The sequence below is a fragment of the Eptesicus fuscus genome, chromosome 5, assembly GCF_027574615.1.
Source record: "Eptesicus fuscus isolate TK198812 chromosome 5, DD_ASM_mEF_20220401, whole genome shotgun sequence".
Classification (NCBI taxonomy): domain Eukaryota; kingdom Metazoa; phylum Chordata; class Mammalia; order Chiroptera; family Vespertilionidae; genus Eptesicus; species Eptesicus fuscus.
In genome coordinates, this window is record NC_072477.1 from 85,113,339 (window position 1) to 85,133,095 (window position 19,757).

The following is a 19,757-nucleotide window of genomic DNA, read 5'->3' on the forward strand; positions in this document are numbered from 1 at the left end:
CTCTCCCCCACCTCTCCCTAACCTTCCCACCAGCAGTGCACGAGGGTTCCTTTTTTCTCCGCATCCTCGCCAACACTTGTCATTTGTTGATTTGTTGATGATAGCCATTCTGACAGGTGTGAGATGGTACCGCATTGTTGTTTTGATTTGCATCTCTCGGATAATTAGTGACTTTGAGCATGTTTTCATGTGTCTCTTGGCCTTCCTTCTGTCTTCTTTTGAAAAGATTCTATTTAGGTCCATTGCCCATTTTTTTATTGGATCATTTATCTTCCTTTTATTAAGTTGCATAAGCTGCCTGTAGATGTTGGAGATTAAACCTTTATCAGTGATAACATTTGCAAATATGTTCTCCCACAGAGTGGGCTTTCTTGTTGTTTTGTTGATGGTTTCTTTTGCTGTAAAAAAACTTTTTATTTTGATGTAGTCCCATTTGTTAATTTTCTCTTTAGCTTCCATTGCCCTAGGGGCAGTGTCAGTGAAGAAGTTCTTTTGGCATATGTCTGAGATTTTGTTGCCTGTGGATTCCTCTAGTATTTTTATGGTTTCCCGTCTTATGTTTAAGTCCTGTATCCATTTTGAGTTGATTTTTGTGTATGGTGTAAGTTGGTGATCTAGTTTCATTTTTTTGCATGTATCTGTCCAATTTTCCCAACACCATTTATTGAAAAGACTGTCTTGATTCCATTGTATGTTCATACCTCCTTTGTCAAATATTAATTGAGCATAGTGGTTTGGGTCGATATCTGGATTCTCTATTCTATTCCATTGATCTATATGTCTGTTCTTGTGCCAGTACCAGGCTGTTTTGAGAACAGTGGCTTTGTAATACAGCTTGAAATCTGGTATTGAGATCCCTCCTACTTTATTCTTCTTTCTCAGGATTGCTGTGGCTATTCGGGGTCTTTTTTTTTATTACAGATGAATTTTTGGAGAGTTCTTTCTAGGTCTGTGAAATATGCTGTTGGTACTTTGATGGGGAGTGCATTGAATCTGTAGATTGCTTTGGGTAGTATGGACATTTTAATGATGTTGATTCTACCAATCCATGAACATGGTATGTTCTTCTGTTTACGTCTTCCTCTATCTCTTTTTTCAGTGTCTTGTAGTTTTCCGTGTATAGGTCTTTGACCTCCTTAGTTAAGTTTATTCCTAGGTATCTTAGTTTTTTTGGTGTGATGGTAAATGGGATTGCTTTTTTAGTCTCTCTTTCTGTAAGTTCACTATTGGTGTATAGAAATGCCATAGATTTCTTGGCATTAATTTTGTATCCTGCTACAGTCCCGAATTCATTTATTAAGTCTATTAGTTTTTTGATGGAGTCCTTTGGGTTTTTTATGTACAATATCATGTCATCTGCAAATAAGGACAGCTTTACTTCTTCTTTTCCAATTTAGATGCCTCTTATTTCTTCTTCTTGTCTAATTGCAATGGCTAATACTTCCAGTACGATGTCAAACAGGAGTGGTGAGAGAGGGCATCCCTGTCTTGTTCCTGTTCTTAGAGGAAATGGTATTAGTTTTTGCCCATTGAGTATGATGTTTGCTGTGGGTTTATCATATATAGCTTTTATTATGTTGAGGTATGATCCTTCTATTCCCACTTTGTTGAGAGTTTTTATCAAGAAAGGGTGTTGGATTTTGTCAAATGCTTTTTCTGCATCTATTGATATGACTATGTGATTTTTTTTCTCTCACTTTGTTTATGTGATGTATCACGTTTATTGATTTGCGGATATTGTACCATCCTTGCATTCCTGGGTTAAATCCTACTTGGTCATGGTGTATGATCTTTCTGATGTACTGCTGGAGCCGATTTGCTAGAATTTTGTTGAGGATTTTGGCATCTATGTTCATGAGGGATATTGGTCTGTAATTCTCTTTCATTGTGTTGTCTTTATCTGGTTTTGGTATTAGGGCGATGCTGGCTTCATAGAAGGAGCCTGGAAGTGTTCCTTCCTCTTGAATTGTTTGGAATAGTCTGAGGAGGATAGGTTTTAGTTCTTCCTTGAATGTTTGGTAAAACTCTCCTGTGAAGCCGTCTGGCCCTGGGCTTTTGTTTGCCGGAAGCTTTTTGATGACTGCTTCAATTTCTTCCATAGTTACTGGCCTGTTGAGCTGTTTAGATTCTTCCTGATTGAGTTTTGGAAGGTTATATTTTTCTAGGAATATGTCCATTTCCTCCAGGTTGTCCATTTTGTTGGAATAGAGTTGTTCGTAGTATTTTGTAACAATCCTTGTATTTTGGCGGATTGTTATTTCACCACTTTCATTTCTGATTTTTTTTATTTGGGTCCTCTCTCTTTGCTTCTTGGTTAGCCTGGCTAGAGGTCCATCAATCTTGTTTATCCTTTCAAAGAACCAACTCTTGGTTTTGTTGATCTTTTGTATTGTTTCTTTGGTCTCTATGTTGTTTATCTCCGCTCTGATCTTTATTATTTCCTTCTTTCTGCTTACACTTGGCTTTTCTTGTTGCTCTCTCTCTAATTCTTTGAGTTGTTGGGTTAGGTAATTTATTACCATTGTTTCTTGTTTTTTGCAGTAGGCTTGTAGAGCTATGAACTTCCCTCTCAGGACTGCTTTCGCTGTGTCCCATAGATTTTGGATTGTTGTGTTTTCATTGTCATTTGTTGCCATGATGTTTTTTATTTCTTCCTTGATGTCTTTGGTAACCCAGTCATTGTTTAATAGCATGCTGTTTAGTCTCCATGTGTTTGATTTCTTTGGATTGTTTTTATTGAAGTTGATTTCCAGTTTTATGCCCCTGTGATCTGAGAAGATACTTGATATGATTTCTATCTTCTTAAATTTGGAGAGACTTTGCCTATGTCCTAACATATGGTCTATCTTTGAAAATGACCCATGTGCACTTGAGAAGAATGTATATTCTGTGGCTTTCGGGTGAAATATTCTGAAGATGTCAATTAATTCCATCTGGTCTAGTGAGTCATTTAGGATTGATGTTTCTTTGCTGATTTTTTGTTTAGAGGATTTTTCCAATGGTGATAGTGGGGTATTAAAGTCTCCTACTATGATTGTATTGCTGTCAATCTCTCCTTTGATATCTTCCAGAAGTTTTTTTATGTATTTGGGTGCTCCTGTATTGGGTGCGTATATGTTTACAAGAGTTATTTCTTCTTGTTGGATTGCTCCCTTTAGTATTATGAAGTGGCCTTCATTATCTCTTGGTATGGCCTTCACTTTGAGGTCTATTTTGTCACATATAAGTATTGCTACCCCAGCTTTTTTTTTCATTTACATTTGCCTGAAAAACCTTTTTCCATCCCTTCATTCTCAGTCTGTATGCGTCTTTTTTTCTGAGGTGGGTTTCCTGTAGTCAGCAGATATATGGGTTTTGTTTTATTATCCAATCAGTTACCCTGTGTATTTTGATTGGGGCATTCAATCCATTTACATTTAAAGTTATTATTGATAGGTAATTATTTGTCGCCATTTTTATTCTATACTCCTGTGTTCCTTCTTTGCTTCCTATTTCTTTCTTTCTTCTTTCTTTTTTTTTTTTTTTTTTAAGCAGATCCTTTAGCATTTCTTGCATTGCTGGTTTGGTGATAAACTCCCTTAGTCCTTTTTTGTCTGTGAAGCTCCTGATTTCACCTTCAATTTTGATTGATAGCCTTGCTGGGTAAAATATTCTTGGATTCAGACCCTTCCTTTGCATGACTTTGTATATTTCATTCCATTCCGTTCTGGCCTGATGAGTTTCTGTTGAGAAATCAGTTGCTAGTCTGATGGGGGTTCCTTTGTATGTAACTTTCTCTCTCTCTCTGGCCGCTTTTAAGATTCTTATTTTGTCGTTGGTGTTTGCCAATTTAATTATAATGTGCCTTGACGTCGGTCTTTTGGGGCTCATTTTGCTTGGGACTCTGTGAGCTTCTTGGATTTGTGTGGGTTTTTTCTTCCCTATATCAGGGAAGTTTTCTGTTATTATTTCTTCAAACAGGTTTTCTATTCCTTGCTCAGTTTCCATTCCTTCTGGTACCCCTATTATTTGGATGTTGTTTTGTTTCGTGTTGTCCCGAAGTTCCCTTAGGCTCTCCTCATGCTTTCTAATTTTTTTTTCTAGAAGCTGTTCTATTTGGGTATTTTTTTCCATCTTGTCTTCTAGCTCACTTATGTGGTCCTCTGCTTCTTCTAGTCTACTCTTGATGCTTTCTATTGAGTTCTTTACAGCAGCGATGTCATTTCTCATTTCTTCTTGGTTCTTCTTCATTTCCTCTTGGTTCTTACTCATATTGTCGAATTTGTCTTCCATTCTTTTCAGCCTCCTTATGACCATTTCTCTGAATTCTTTCTCTGATAGGTTGCTTGCGTCGTATTTATTTACTTCCTTTTCTGGTGATGCCTGCTTTTCTTTCTTATGGGGGCTGTTTCTTTGTCTCCCCATGGTCTCTATTCTCCGGATGTCTGGTTATATAGTTCTCTCTCTCCTTATCCCCGCGAAATCTGACCTTTTCTTGGTGCAGTGAAGAGTTCCTTTGAATCCGTGTGGTTGCGCAGATTGGGGGCTATGAGTTTTTATTTTACACTAGAGGCCCGGTGCATGACATTTGTGCACTGGGGGGGGGGGTTCCTCTCAGCCTGTCCTGCACCCTTTTGCAGTCTGGGACCCCTTGGGGGATGTCTGACTGCTGGCTTAGGCCCGCTCCCCAAGTCTAAGCCGGGCCTAAGCCAGCAGTTGGACATCCCCTGGGGGGTCTTTAGCGCTGCCACAGACGCAGGAGAGGCTCCCACCACCGCCGCTGCACTTGCCAGCCGTGAGCCCCGCTTCTGGCTGAGCGGTGCTTCCCTGTGGGAGCACTGCTCAGCCAGAACCCGGACTCGCTGCTCCTTAGTGTTGCCGCAGAGGCGGGAGAGGCTCCAGCCATCGCTGCTGCACTCACCAGCCGTGAGCCCGGCTTCTGGCTGAGTGGCGCTATCCCTATGGGAACGCATTGACCACCAGGGGGCAGCTCCTGCATTGAGCACCTGCCCCTGGTGGTCAGTGCGCATCATAGCGACCGGTTGTTCTGCCGTTTGGTCGATTTGCATATTAGGGTTTTATTATATAGGAGGATTCCACTTATATATGAGATCATATATACATATATATTATTTGTCTTTGACTTACTTCACTTAGCTTAATGCCTTCATAGTCCATCCATGTTGATGCAAGAGGTAGGATTTCCGTATTTTTTATGGTTAAATAATATCCCATTGTGCATATATATATATATATATATATATACATATATATATATGTGTATATATATATATGTACATATATATACACACACACACACACACATATATATATATACACACACACGTATATATCACAATCTCTGTCCATTCATCCATCAATGGACATTTAATTTATTTCTATGGCTTGGCTATTGTAAATAATGATGTTATGAACATGGAGGTACAGATATCTTTTTGAGTTAGTGTTTTTGTGATTTTTTTTTGGATATATTTCCAGAAGTGGAATTGCTGGATTGCACAGTAGTCCCATTTTTAACTTTTTTTCCATTTTCATGGACTTTTTTTTTAGCATTTCCTTTTTTAAATTTTTAAATTAATCTTTATTGTTGAGATTATTACGGAGATCCCTCTTTTTTCCCCCCATAGCTCCCCTCCACCCGGTTTTCATCCTGCCCCAGGCCCTTGCCACCCTATTGTCTGTGTTCATAGGTAATGCACACATGCATATAAGATCTTTATCTGATCTGTTCCCGCACCCCCCACACCCCTCCTTCTGAAAATCGTCAGTCTGTTCCATTTCCATGTCGCTGATTCTATTCCGTTCACCAGTTTATTCTGTTCATCAGATTTTTTATTTGTTTGATTTTTAGATTCAATTGATGATAGATACGTATTAGTTGCCACTTTGGTGTCCATATTTTTTATTTTTACATTTTTCTTCTTCCTCTTCTTAAAGAATACCCTTTAACATTTCATATAATACTGGTTTGGTGGTGATGAACTCCTTTAGCTTTTTTTGTCTGTGAAGCTCTTTATCTGACATTTAATTCTAAATGATAGCTTTGCTGGGTAGAGTAATCTTGGTTGTAGGTCCTTGCTATTCATCACTCTGAATATTTCTTGCCACTCCCTTCTGGCCTGCATAGTTTCTGTTGTGAAATCTGCAGTTGTATGGGCACTTCCTTGTAGGTAACTAATGGCTTTTCTCTTGCTGCTCTTAAGATATTCTCTCTTTGTCTTTTGCCCTTGGCATTTTAGTTATGATGTGTCTTGGTGTGGTCCTCTTAGGGTTTCTCTTGTTTAGGGTTCTCTGTCCTTCCTGGACTTATAAGTCTATTTCTTTCACCAGGTAGGGGAAGTTTTCTGTCATTATTTCTTCAAATAGGTTTTCAATATCTTGCTCTCTCTTTTCTTCTGGCATCCCCATAATTTGGATGTTGGTAAGCTTGAAGTTGTCCCAGAGGCTCCTTACACTATCTTCATATTTTTGGATTATTTTTTCTTTTTGCTCTTTTGGTTGAGTGTTTTTTGCTTCATCATATTTCAAATCATTGATTTGATTCTTGGGATCTAGTCTGCTATTGAATCCCTGTATATTATTCTTTATTTCAGTCAGTATATGCTTAATTTCTGACTGGTCCTTTTCCATCTTTGTGGAATTCTCACTAAAATCCTTGAAAGTTTCACTAAGTCCCTTGGAGGTTTCCAGAAGATTCTTGAGTAACCTTCTAACTGTGGTTTTGAATTCTATATCCAGTAGTTTGCTTTCTTCAATTTATTTCCTTTGTGACATGTTTCTTTGTCTCTGCATTTTGGCTACTTCTCTGTGAGGATTATAGGTGCACCCCTTTGTGGGCTGTGTGCATAGTCTTGTAGTTGAGCCTTGATTGCTGTTGGTGTCACTTGGAGGAATTGACCTCCAGGCCAGTTGGCTGTGGGGACCAGCTGCGACTACAGTGGGAGAGCTGCTGTGCAGGAGACACCCTTATGGAGCAGGACTTGCTTCAGTGGGGCTTTGGTGCTCACTGAGTCTGCCCCTTGAGTATGTCACTTATGGATGTGAAGAGTTGTAATCTGGTATGATCTCACACTGAGCACTGGGTACACTGCCTCTTGGATCTCCAGGGACGTGCAGTCAGCCACTGCCTGGGACCACCCATCAGGAGCTACAGAGAGTTCTGCAGATCCCCCCTCTCTGTATGGGGTTTGGAAGTGTCCAGAGGAGGCCCAGGCTGGTACTGTTGCTGGTTCTTGGGCCTTTTATTGATAGGTTTGGGGCTTCCTGACCCAGCTGCATCTTTTTTGACAGGTTTTTAGCCTGAAAGGACAGACCATTCATATGCAAAAGCCGTTGCCCACAGCTTGAGTGGGGTTGTAATTTGGGTGAGGCTGGGTTTCAGGGAATCACCAGGGCTGAGCAAACAGAAATGGCTGCCAGTCAGCCCTGCGACAGGGGAGGTTCCAGCCCAGGAACAATGACCCGCTGCAAGCACTTCTGTCTGGAAGAAAGGCACCCCCGAGTTCAGTTTCTCCTCCTATGTGTCTGGGTCCCCAAGAGCCTCGCCTGGCACTGGAACTCAGAGGGAACGGGAGCTTGTAAATTCAGTCTGTGGTGTTGGCCTTTTAAGAGGAACAATTGGGTCTCCACAGCCTCTGTGTCACTGAGCCCCAATGCACACTGGTTTTTACTGCCCATAGTTCTTACTGCCTGTAGGGATTTCTTTTCTCAGCTCTGCCACCCTGTGCTGGGCTTCTGGTGTGGGGGTGGGACCCCTTGCTCCTCCTGTGCCCTCCACAGAGGTGGTCTCCGTCCCAGTTAATAAGGCGGCCCATGTGGGTACATGACCAGCCCGTTCCCTGCTTTCTTCTTTACTTCTCTAGTTGTAGTGCTTCCATTCAGCCAGCTTTCCAGTGTTTCTGGATGATGGTTGTTCTGTATTTTAGTTGTAATTTTGATGTGGTTGTGGGAGGCAGTGAGTATAGGCATTTGCCTATGCTGCCATCTTGGTTCTCTCCCATTTTGAATTTTTTAAAAATATATTTTTATTGATTTCAGAGAAGAAGGAAAGGGAGAAAGAGATAGAAACATCAAAGATGAGAGAAAATCATTGATCGGCTGCCTCCTCTACGCTCCCTATGGGAGATCGAGCCTGCAACCTTGGCTTGTGCCCTGCTTGGAATTGAACCGTGACCCCCTGGTTCATGGGTCAACACCCAACCACTGAGCAACAATGCCCAGGCTCATTTTTAAATTTATTTGGATCTTTCATGCTGTTTTCTATATTGGTTGTATCAATTGACAATCTCAACAACAGTGCACAGGGGTTCCCTTTTCTCCACATCCATGCCACCATTTGTTATCTCTTGTCTTTGATGATGACCATTCAAACAGATGAGGTGATATCTCACTGTGGTTTTAATTTACATTTCTCTAATGACTAGTGAGTTTGAGCATCTTTTCATGTACCTGTTGGCCTGTTGTACTACTATATCTTTGGAGAAATGTCTGTTCGGGTCCTTTGCCCATTTTTAAATTGGATTGATTGGGGTTTTTTTGCTATTGAGTTGTGTGAGTTCTTTATATATTTTGGATATTAACCCTTTATCTGATAAATGATTTGTAAATATTTTTCCCCATTCCATAGGCTTTTGTTTTCACTTTGTTTAGGGTTTCTTTTGCTGTTCATAAGCTTTTTGGTTTGATGCAGTCCACTTGTTTATTTTTTATTTTGTTGCATATGCTTTAAATCTCATATCCAAAAAATCATTACCAAGGACCATGTCAAGGAGCTTTATTCCTATACTAGAGGCCCAGTGCACAATTAAATCATACGTGTGTAGGGTCCCCTAGGCCTAGCCTGCCATCAGGACCATGTCCACCGCCCCCCCCCCCCCACGCCTCCCATGTTCCGCAGGCGCTGCCGGCACCCCGCCCCGCAGTGCCTCGCATGCTCCACAGACGCTGCCGGTGCCCGCCCCACGACACCTTGCACACTCTGTGGATGCTGCCTGCACCCCGCAACTCTTCGCAGACTCTGCCGGCACCCACTATGCTCCGTGGATGCAGCCAGCGTCCCGCTCCGCTGATGCTACCGGTGCCCTGGGGGTTCGGGGGAGGGGGGGTGGGCCCGAGAGGTGTTCCAGCACGGCGTCACGACCACATGCCTTTTATGATATAGATTGTTTCCTAGGAGTTTCATGGTTTTGGGTTTGTGAGTGGTGTAAGATATGGCTCCAGTTTTATTCTTTTACATGCGAATATCTAAATATCCCAGTACCATTTATTGAAGAGACTGTCTTTTCTCTATTGAGTATTCTTGGCTCCCTTGTCAAATATCAGTTGACTGCATATGCCTGGGTTTATTTCTGGGCTCCTGATTCTGTTCCATTGGTGTATTTGTCTCTTTCACATTTTTTTTTTTTATTGTGGTCAAATACACATAACATAAAATTTACCAAGTGGAGCCATACAGTGCAGAACGGTTCCACTTTCTCTTTATTCTCACCTCACTTGTTATTTTCTGGATGCTTTGTTTTGTTTTGTTTTTTGGATGGTAGCCACCCTAATAGGTGTGAGGTAGTATCTTGTAATTTTGATTTGCATTTTTCCTAATGATTAGTGATGTGCTTATTGGTCATTTGTATATCTTCTTTGGAGAAATGTCTATTCACTTCCTTTGCCCATTTTTTATTTTTCATTTTTCTTTTATTTTTATTTTTTTACTGTTTGTTGAGTTTTAGGAGTTCTCTGTTCTTACAAGATATATGATTAGCAAATCTTTTCTTCAATCCTCTGGCTTGCCTTTTAAAAAATGCTTTTATTCATTTCACAGAGAGAAAGGGAAAGGGAGAGAGAGATTGATACCTCAAAGATGAGGGAGACATCAATCGTCTGCCTCCTGCATGCCCCCTGCAATACTGGGGATTGAGCCAGCAACCTGGGCATGTGCCCTGACCTGGAATCAAACCATGACCTTCTGGTTCATGGGTCAATGCTCAACCTCTGAACCACACCGGGCGGGCATGTGGCTTGCCTTTTCATCCTGTTGATATTATCTTTTAATACACATTTTAAAATTTTTATGAATTCCAATTTGTCTATAGTTGCTTTTGCTGCTTGTGCTTTTGGTGTCACATTCAAGAAATAATTGCCAAACACAATGATAAGAAGCTTTTGCCTTATGTTTTCTTCTAAGTTGTATAATTTTAGTTCTTAGGTCTTTGATCCATTTTAACTTAATTTTTTGTGTGTGTATAGTTCTTTATTCTTTTGCACGTGGATCAAGTTTTCCCAGAACCATTTGAAAAGAGCATCCTTTCCACACTGAATGATCTTGCCACTGCCCCTCCCCCCAAGTAAAAAATCCTTTGACTGTATACAGGTTATTGCAAAAGTAGGTTTATAGTTATTTGTAAGGAAAATAATACAATAATGAATAAATAATAATACAAGAATAGACTCTGTGTTTTGCATACTCACAACTACTTTTGCCTCACCCAGTATGCTAAGGTTTATTTTTGAGCTCTCTATTCTATTCCATTGGTCTTTATGCCAGTACCACACTGTTTTGATTACTGTAGTTTTGTAGTAAGTTTTTAAAAAAATGTATTTTTATTGATTTCAGAGAGGAAGGGAGAGGGAGAGAGAGATAGAAACATCAATGATGAGAATCATTGATTGGCTGCCTCATGCATGCCCCCTACTGGGGATCGAGTCCACAACCCGTGCATGTACCCTTGACTGGAATCGAACCTGGGACCCTTCAGTCACCAGGCCGATGCTCTATCCACTGAGCCAAACCAGCCAGGGCAGTAAGTTTTAACTCGGGAAGTATGAGTCCTCCCGTATTGTTCTTTTTTTCCCAAAATTGACTTGCCTATTTGGAATCCCTTGATTTTCCATATGAATTTCAGGATGGATTTTTCTATTTCTGTAAAAAATGTTATTGGGATTTTGATAGGATTGCATTGAATATGTATGCTTTGGGTAGTATTGACATCTTAACAATATTAAGTATTACAGTTAGTGAACATGATACATGTTTCCTTTCATTATGTCTTCTTTAATTTGTTTCAATAATGTTTTGTAGCTTTCATTGTACATTTCAAAGAGTTTTCACTTCTTTGGTTATGTTAATTCTTTAGCATTTGATTTTTGATGCTCTTATAAATAGAATTGTTTTCATAATTTTCGTTTCAGTTTGTTTATTATTAGTGCACAGAAATGCAACTGATTTTTGTGTATTGACTTTGTATCCTGCTACTTTGCTGAATTCATTTATCAGCTTTAATTGTGTTTTGTTTTTTTTTGTGTGGAACATTCATGGTTTTCTATATATAAGACTAGAGGCCCAGTGCACGAAATTCGTGCATGGGTGCGGTCCCTAGGCCTGGCTGGTGATTGAAGTGTGAGCATCTGGCGTGGAAGGGCAAGTCCCAGCTGATCTCTGGGACCTGGGCAGCACCTTCACCTGAGTCACAGCACCCGAGTCCCCATGTGGAGATGTGGTGAGCCCTGGCATCCCAGGGGAGGGTAGTAGGGGGAGTGAGAGTGAGCTCGGCAGACACCCTGCATTCTCACCACACCTCCGTCCCTGTCACCCCCACCCCCAGGTAGCCGGCAGGAGGTTGTAGTGTGTCGCTGGCGCCCACCGTGTTCCACACCATCCCCTGGTGGTCAGTGCACGTCATAGCGAGCAGTTGAATTCCCAGTTTCCCGGTTGAACTCCTTGTTGAATGACTGCCTGAGGGAACAATTTGCATATTAGCCTTTTATTATATAGGACTGGAGGCCCAGTGCACCAATTCGTGCACAGGTGGGGTCCCTTGGCCTGGCCGACGATTGGGGCCGATTGGGGCCACGGGAGGTTGGCCAGTGGGGGTCGGAGGGGCCACGGGAGGTTGGCTGGCCAGGGTTAGGGGCTACATGAGGTTGGCCAGCCGGGGGGAAGGACCGCGGGAGGTTGGCTGGCCACAGGAGGTTGGCTGTGGGAGTGCACTGACCACCAGGGGGTAGCTCCTGCATTGAGCATCTGCCCCCAGGTGGTCAGTGCGTGTCATAGCTTATATACATAGATTATATCATCTGTGAACAGAGAGAACTTGACTTCTTCCTTTTCAACTTGAATCCCACTTATTTATTTTTATTTCCTAATTTCTCTGGCTATAACTTTCAATATCATGTTGAATAGAAGTGACCAAAGGGGATATCCTTGTCTTTTCCTTGTTCTTAAAGTGTGATGCTTTCATTTATGGCTTTTATTATATTGAGGTACAAAATAGAGTTTTCCTACTTTTTGGTGTTTGTATACTTTTCAAATTCTCCAAGTAAAGAAAAAATAAGAAATAGGGAGAACTGATTAGGTGAGTTTGTATGTGCACATATGTGTAAGCATCCTAGATAAGCATATTTATGTAATCTATATATGTGAACCAAATTGGTAGACAACATTACATATTGAGGCTATTTTTAAAAGCATATATATATATGTATGTGTATGTGTGTGTGTGTGTGTGTGTGTGTGTGTGTGTATGTATATATATATACATATATATATATGTAATCTATGTATCTATATATGTGAACAAAATTGGTGGACAACATTATTTATTGAGGTATTTTTAAAAGCATATTTGAAAATGCTAGATGAATTGTTCTCAATAAAACAATATCTCACCTATTTTTAGATGTTACATCTATTGGAAGTATTAGTTTTATGCTTGGTAAATGTTTAAACTGTTGTAAATTGAGGTGAATTAGTTGGAGTTAAAAGAGCAGGAGTATGAGTAGTCTATTTGTATTTTAATTTGACACTTTGATGAGAACAAATCATTATGTTTATATATAATGACTCTTCTAAAAGAGATTTTTTTTTTTTAATTTCAGACAACCTAATGAAGCCTCTTTTGAATTATGGTATTGCTTGGTGAGCATATCTTTTGTACTTTATATTTCTTTTCAGAATACTGTTGATTAATTTATGTAAATGAGTTGTATTTTTGATTTACTGTTGTAGTATGTCTATGGGCTTCCTGGTTGAAGAGACTGCACCAGTTGTTTGGAGAGGCCTTATGGTAATGTCAGCCGTTGAAAAACTGTTGAGGCAGGTAAGAAACTTGCATTGAGTATCATTTTATCATTGGCACACTGTGGTTAATGCAGCTGCTTTTTGGAGAGCTATTAAAATTTGCATTTAGGTTTCAGATGTTTTGCAAAAGAATCCAGTTGATAAGCTGAATGTATAATGAGTTATGTGGCGCCAAAATCAAATTTCACTGTTATGTGATTTAATCTTTCCCATTATTTATGAGTACTAAAAATCCGGTGTCTTATTTTATATTGTTCTGTTGCTCTGTTGAGGCTGCAGTAAGATGGGGAAATCTATTTTATAAGTAATCTGCCTTCTTTAGATTTATGGTTAATCTCATTGTGGCCAATATGAGTTATAAGGGCAGTGTAGAAATGACTCAGTGTAGAAAAAATTATATAAACTATAGTGCTTCAGAACAAAATAAAATTTTGTTTTACCCTGAGTACATACGGCTATATATTTGTGTATGTAATATCTGCCCAATCAACTTCAATTAATTCTTAAGGAAGAGAACAGTTGATTGGATTATCTGAAAATATCAGAAGGGCTATATGTTATTTATTGAAATAAATTTTATTTTTTTCTTAGTAGCTATGAATTTATTATATTCTAGGAAAATGTAATAAGTAATTATTACATTTAATTATATTCTAGGAAAATATAATAAGTAATTTGGATTTTCTCCACCTATTTACAGCAATTACCTCATATTCAGATTTTACTTTGGGTCAGGTACTATGCTATAGGTTGACAATTCTAATCATAGATATTCCTAATGTATATATTCATATTATATACATATATATGTATACACACACACACATATATAATTATTTCCAGTTGTGAATCAAGTAGATGAAATATATCTTGAATTCTGAAACTCTTCTTTTTTCATTGTAACATCACGTCTTTCTTCTGCTGCTTGAGTCTGATAAATGTACTCTTCTGTCTCTGGACTCAGTGTCATCCTATTCCTAGTACATTTATTTAAGTCTCTTGGCTGCATCTCCTCCTCTTTTACACTCAGTTTTCAAAATAGGTTATTTCAGTTTTACTCTCAGCAACACCCTTTCTCTGCCAATTGCTTGTTGACCTTGAACTTGATTTGTGTTGGTAACAAACCCTCTTTCTCTCTTTTTTTTAAAAGGAAATTCTAAGCAAATCTCAGTTCAGTTTATAATAAAAGTTAGAGTCAATAGAAAGTTGGAAACACCAAAAGGAAATATCTTATTTTGTTGTGAGAATGTTTTAAATATGAATTGCCTCCTTCTATATTAGTGTTATAATTCCCAACAGGATATGATTAAGAATTCCATCCAAATCTTTATGAATGGCCACCGAAGGTAGAAATACTTCAGCTTTCCACAGTGTCCATAGACTTATTAGAGATTCAAGTTAGTGATAAGAGATACAGAGATACAATTTTTAAAAAATGCCCTGGCTGGGTGGCTCAGTTGGTTGGAACAATGTCCTTTACACCAAAAAGTTGTAGGTTTGATTCCCAGTCAGGGCACATACCCAGGTTATGGGTTTGATCCCCGGTTGGGGTGTGTATAGGAGGCAACAGGTTGATGTTTCTCTCTCAAAATCAATAAAAGACATATCCTCAGGTGAGGATTAAAAGATAAAAAAGAGATCCAGGCCAAGCTTCCAGCTCAGGGATGTAGCATCCTCATATTTATACCCATAGCCTATCCCCAGCCAGATGTGCATGAGTTCTCTCTTTTCTACTTCTGTGTGTCCTTTTTAAAATCACAGGGACCGCCGAAACCGGTTTGGCTCAGTGGATAGAGCGTCGGCCTTTGGACTCAAGGGTCCCAGGTTCGATTCCAGTCAAGGGCATGTACCTTGGTTGCAGGACACATCCCCAGTAGGGGGTGTGCAAGAGGCAGCTGATTGATGTTTCTCTCTCATTGATGTTTCTAACTCTCTATCCCTCTCTCTTCCTCTCTGTAAAAAATCAATAAAATATATTTAAAATAAAATAAAATAAAATAAAATCACAGGGACCCTTTTAAATCTCAGATTCCAACAGGTGACAAAAGCATCTTTGCTGGTGAGTGCTTGAGGGTGGCAGAGTGAGAGCATGTGTGCATGTGCCCTCAGGATAGGTGCAAAGGAAGTTCCTGCAGAATTAGTGAGATTGAACCATTTAGCACGGCAAGCTCTTCCTCCTGGAACCTGCACCTTTCCTCTCCCCATTTTGTTCGCCCCAGGGTAGTCACCTTTACCTTTCTCTCTCCTAAGCTCCAAAGGCTCTTCTTTTGCCTCTTAACTTTCTAAATAAACTTTCTCTTATTTAAAAAAATTCTGATAGTACAAATTAATTAGGCATCAAAAAGGTTGTGTCTGATTTCAAACTTATATTTAGTACCTGCTTTTATAAATGAAGAAAATGGTTTTAGAAAAGAGGTGAAAGGATTAGAAGTCTGCAGGAACCAGAGTATATTATTATTATTATTATTATTATTATTATTTTGTGGAGTGTTGGATAAGAGAGGAGGGGCAGGATCCCAATTCCATATTCAGTCAATGTGCTGCCATAACCCAACCTCTTTTATCTACTGCTGAATACTGTCAGAGAATCCAATCTAATAAAAGAGTAATATGCAAGTTGACCATCACTGCAACACACAAGATGGCCACCCCCATGTGGTCAAAGATGGCCGCCCCATGTGAACACAAGATGGTTGGCAGGGGAGGGTAGTTGGGGGGGACCAGGCCTGCAGGGGAGGGCAGTTGGGGGAGACCAGACCTGCAGGGGAGAGCAGTTAGGGGGGACCAGGCCCGCAGGAGAGGGCAGTTGGGGGCAACCAGGCCTGCAGGGGAGGATAGTTGGGTGGGACCAAGGCCTGCAGAGGAGGGCAGTTGGGGGGACCAGGCCTGCAGGGGAGGGCAGTTGGGGGCAACCAGGCCTGAAGGGGAGGATAGTTGGATGGCACCAAGGCCTGCAGAGGAGGGCAGTTGGGGGCGACCAGGCCCTCAGGGGAGGGCAGTTGGGGGCGAACAGGCCTGCAGGGGAGGGCAGGTGGGGACAACCAGGCTGGCAGGGGAGGGCAGTTAGGGTTTACCGGCCCAGCAGGGTAGGGCTGTTGGGGGTGACCAGGCCTGCAGGGGAGCATTCAGGCATCGATCAGGCTGGCAGGGGAGTAGTTAGGTGGTGATCAGGCTGGCAGGCAGAAGCAGTTAGGGGCAATCAGGCAGGCAGGCAGGAGAGCAGTTGGGAGCCAGCAGTCCAACTGCCCAGTGGGTTCGGGCCTAAACGGGCAGTTGGACATCCCTTTAGGGGTCCCAGATTGGAGAGGGTGCAGGCTGGGCTGAGGGACACCCCCCACCCTCGTGCACGATTTTCGTGCACTGGTCCTATAGTATAGAATAATTGTGTTAATTGCCCACATTATATAATTTTTGACTTTCCAATTCAGCCATGGTCTCAACACTTCAGTCATCTGATTTTATTTGTTCTTTTCAACATTTATCAAATGCTCAGCTTAAAAATATTTAGGGAATTTGATATCTGCTGGCAGAGGACCTACTGGAGATTTAGAGATTGGGCTGTCTGAACATAAATTGTATTATAGTAACAAATTACTCTGATAAGTACTGAAGATATATATTTGGCAAACGTACTACAAAATATCAGAATGGAATATAGGATGAGAAAATGGATCCATAACTTATTGTGTTGGGGTACTTAGAAAATGCCTAGAGTATTAACTAGGACAATGGTCGGCAAACTCATTAGTCAACAGAGCCAAATATCAATAGTACAACGATTGAAATTTCTTTTGAGAGACAAATTTTTTAAACTTAAACTTCTTCTAACGCCACTTCTTCAAAATAAACTCGCCCAGGCCGTGGTATTTTGTGGAAGAGCCACACTCAAGGGGCCAAAGAGCCGCATGTGGCTTGCGAGCCGCGGTTTGCTGACCATGGCACTAGGATGTTAGAATATTAGACTGCCTATTTACCTTACAGTCTCTTGTAAGGTCACTTCTATCATCTGTGTGTTTTAACAGGAGCTGAAAAGCTGATATTTTAATAGGACTTGAAAAGCTTACATTGTGATCATACTCATCATCTGAGCTACTAATTAAGGAGTGTTTTGTTTTTGCTTTTGTTTTGCTTTAGAAAGCAGACTAGCATTTGGTAAGTTTAACATCCTGTGTGAAAATTTAGTAGCTGGATAGATGCTCTGTACAGCAGTGTACTGTAGAGGGGACAGTGTTCTAGAAGTTTCTTACATGTCCTTTCCCAGTTACTATTTGTGGGGAAAAGATAAATACTTGTGGTTAGTTTGCCATCTTGAACTGGAAGTCTAGCTTAAAGTTTTTTTTTCTCTCCCGTACAATATTTTATTGAGTTAAACTTATACATACAATAGGATGCACAGATCTTATGCGTATAGTAGTTGAGTCCTTTTTATTGCTGAATAGTATTCCATTTCCTGCGTATAACCAAATAGTGTTTGTGTATTCTTTTGTTGATAGACATTTGGATAGTCTTCAGTTTTTGGCTATTATGAATAATGCTGTTTTAGGTACTTGTACATGTGCTCATAAGAATTCCATTTGCTTTATATCTTTGTCAACACAGTGGTGTAAAATGGTTATCTTCTTATGGTTTTAATTTGGGTTTCCCAGATGATGAGTGATGTTGAGCCTCCTTCATGTGCACATTAGATATTGCTTTATTTTCTTTTGTGAAGTGACAATTCAAGTCTTATACTAATTTTATTTATTGGCTCATTTTCCTTCTTGTAATTGAATTGCAAGAGTTTTAATATATTTTGGTTCAGAGTGTCAGATATATGTATTGGGAATATTTCTCCTAGTCTGTAGGTTGTCTTTTGATGTGCTGAAGTTTTAAATTTTCATGAAATTCAGTTTATCAAAAACATTTTTTTAAATGCTTGGTGCTTTTTGTGTTCTCTAAAAATTCTTTGCCTGTCTACCCCATGGTTGTAAAGATAGTCTCAGGTATTTTTTTCTCAAAACTTTATAGTTCTGGCTTGTACATCTTGAATTAATTTTTGATGTGTGAAGTGAGGTAAGAGTCAAAGTTTATATTTTTATAGTGTGGTATAATAAATATATTTATTATTTGTTCTTGGATCTGCCACAAAACTCCTAAATTTTGTTAGTGATGGGGGTGTTTTTGTCATTCATAAGGAGCCCCTTTTGGAGCACACCTGAGTTCATGCTAGTGAGGTGACTTAGGTTGGGTCAGGATGGGATAGCTTCAGGATGGGACTTGTCACCAGGAAGACTGAGTGTTTAGAGGATTGGAATTCCAAGTCTCTCCCACTGATCTCTGGGAAGGAGAAAGGGAAGGAGGATAGGCTGCAGATTAAGCTCTATAAAAACTTAAAATAATTTTTAAATTTATTTATTGATTTTAGAGAGAGAAGGGAAAGTGTTGTTCCACTTATTTATGCATTCATTAGTCTCTTACTATAGACTTGGATTTAAAATCTATTTTGTCAGATAAAAGTATTGCTACCCCAACTTTTTTTTAATTACCATTTGCATGAAATATCTTTTTCCATTTCTTTAATTTTAGTCTGTGTGTATCTTTTGTTTTGAGTTATGTCTCCTGAAGACAACATATACATGGGTCTTGTCTTCTGTTCAGCTACCTTATGTCTTTTGATTGGAGCATTGAAGCCATTTATATTTAAAGTGATAATTAATAGGTACATATTTATTGCCATTTTATTTTGTTTATTATGTTCCTCTGTTTTTTTGTCTCCTTCTCCTCCTCCTCCTCCTCCTCCTCCTCCTCCTCCTTCTTCTCCTTCAAGCATGCCTTTTTAAAAAAAATAAAAATATTTTATTGATTTTTTACAGAGAGGAAGGGAGAGGGATAGAGAGGTAGAAACATCGATGAGAGAGAAACATCGATCAACCGCCTCCTGCACACCTCCTATTGGGGATGTGCTCACAACCAAGGTACATGCCCTTGACCTGAATCGAACCTGGGACCTTTCGGTCTGCAGGCCGATGCTCTATCCACTGAGCCAAACCAGTTAGGGCTTCAGGCATGCCTTCTAACATTTCTTGTAATACTGGTTTGGTGGTAACAAACTCCTGTAGCTTTTTCTTGTCTGCAAAACTCTGTAATTTCTGCTTCAATTTTAAATGATAGCCTTGTTGGGTAAAGTAGGCTTGGTTGTCATTCCTTGCTTTTCATCACTTTGAATATTTCATGTCAATCCCTTCTGACCTGAAATGGTCTCTGTTGAGAAATCACCTGACAGGCATATGGGAGCTCTCTTGTAAGTAACTGTCTGCCTTTCTCTTGCAGCCTTTAAGATTCTTGCTTTGTTGTTATCCTTTGCCATTTTAATTATGATGTGTGTTGGTGTGGCCATTTTTGATTTCATCTTGTTTGGGACTCAGTGCACTTCCTGGACTTGTGTGTCTTTTTTTTTCTTCACCAGGTGAGGGAAGTTTTTAGTCATTATTTCTTCAAATAGGTTCTTGATCCCTTGCTCTCTCTCTTCTCCTTCTGGTATCCCTATGGCATGGATGTTGGTATGCTTCATGTTGTCCCAAAGGTATCATAAACTGTCCTCATATTTTTAAAATATATAGTTTTATTGATTTCAGAGAGGAAGGGAAAGGGAGAGAGATAGAAACCTAAATGACAAGAGAGAATCATTGATCGGCTGCCCTTTACATAC

At 40.0% G+C, this 19,757-nt stretch overlaps 1 protein-coding gene across 1 annotated transcript in view; it reads left to right on the forward strand.

Moving 5' to 3' along the window:
* The window catches only part of NUBPL (NUBP iron-sulfur cluster assembly factor, mitochondrial), a 292,427-nt gene that overhangs the window by 106,101 nt on the left and 166,569 nt on the right, over positions 1-19,757 (forward strand). Inside the window, exons 5-6 of the mRNA XM_054716520.1 lie at positions 12,868-12,907; positions 12,998-13,088. Coding sequence (XP_054572495.1) covers positions 12,868-12,907; positions 12,998-13,088 — 131 coding nt within the window. The remainder of the gene's footprint in view (positions 1-12,867; positions 12,908-12,997; positions 13,089-19,757) is intronic.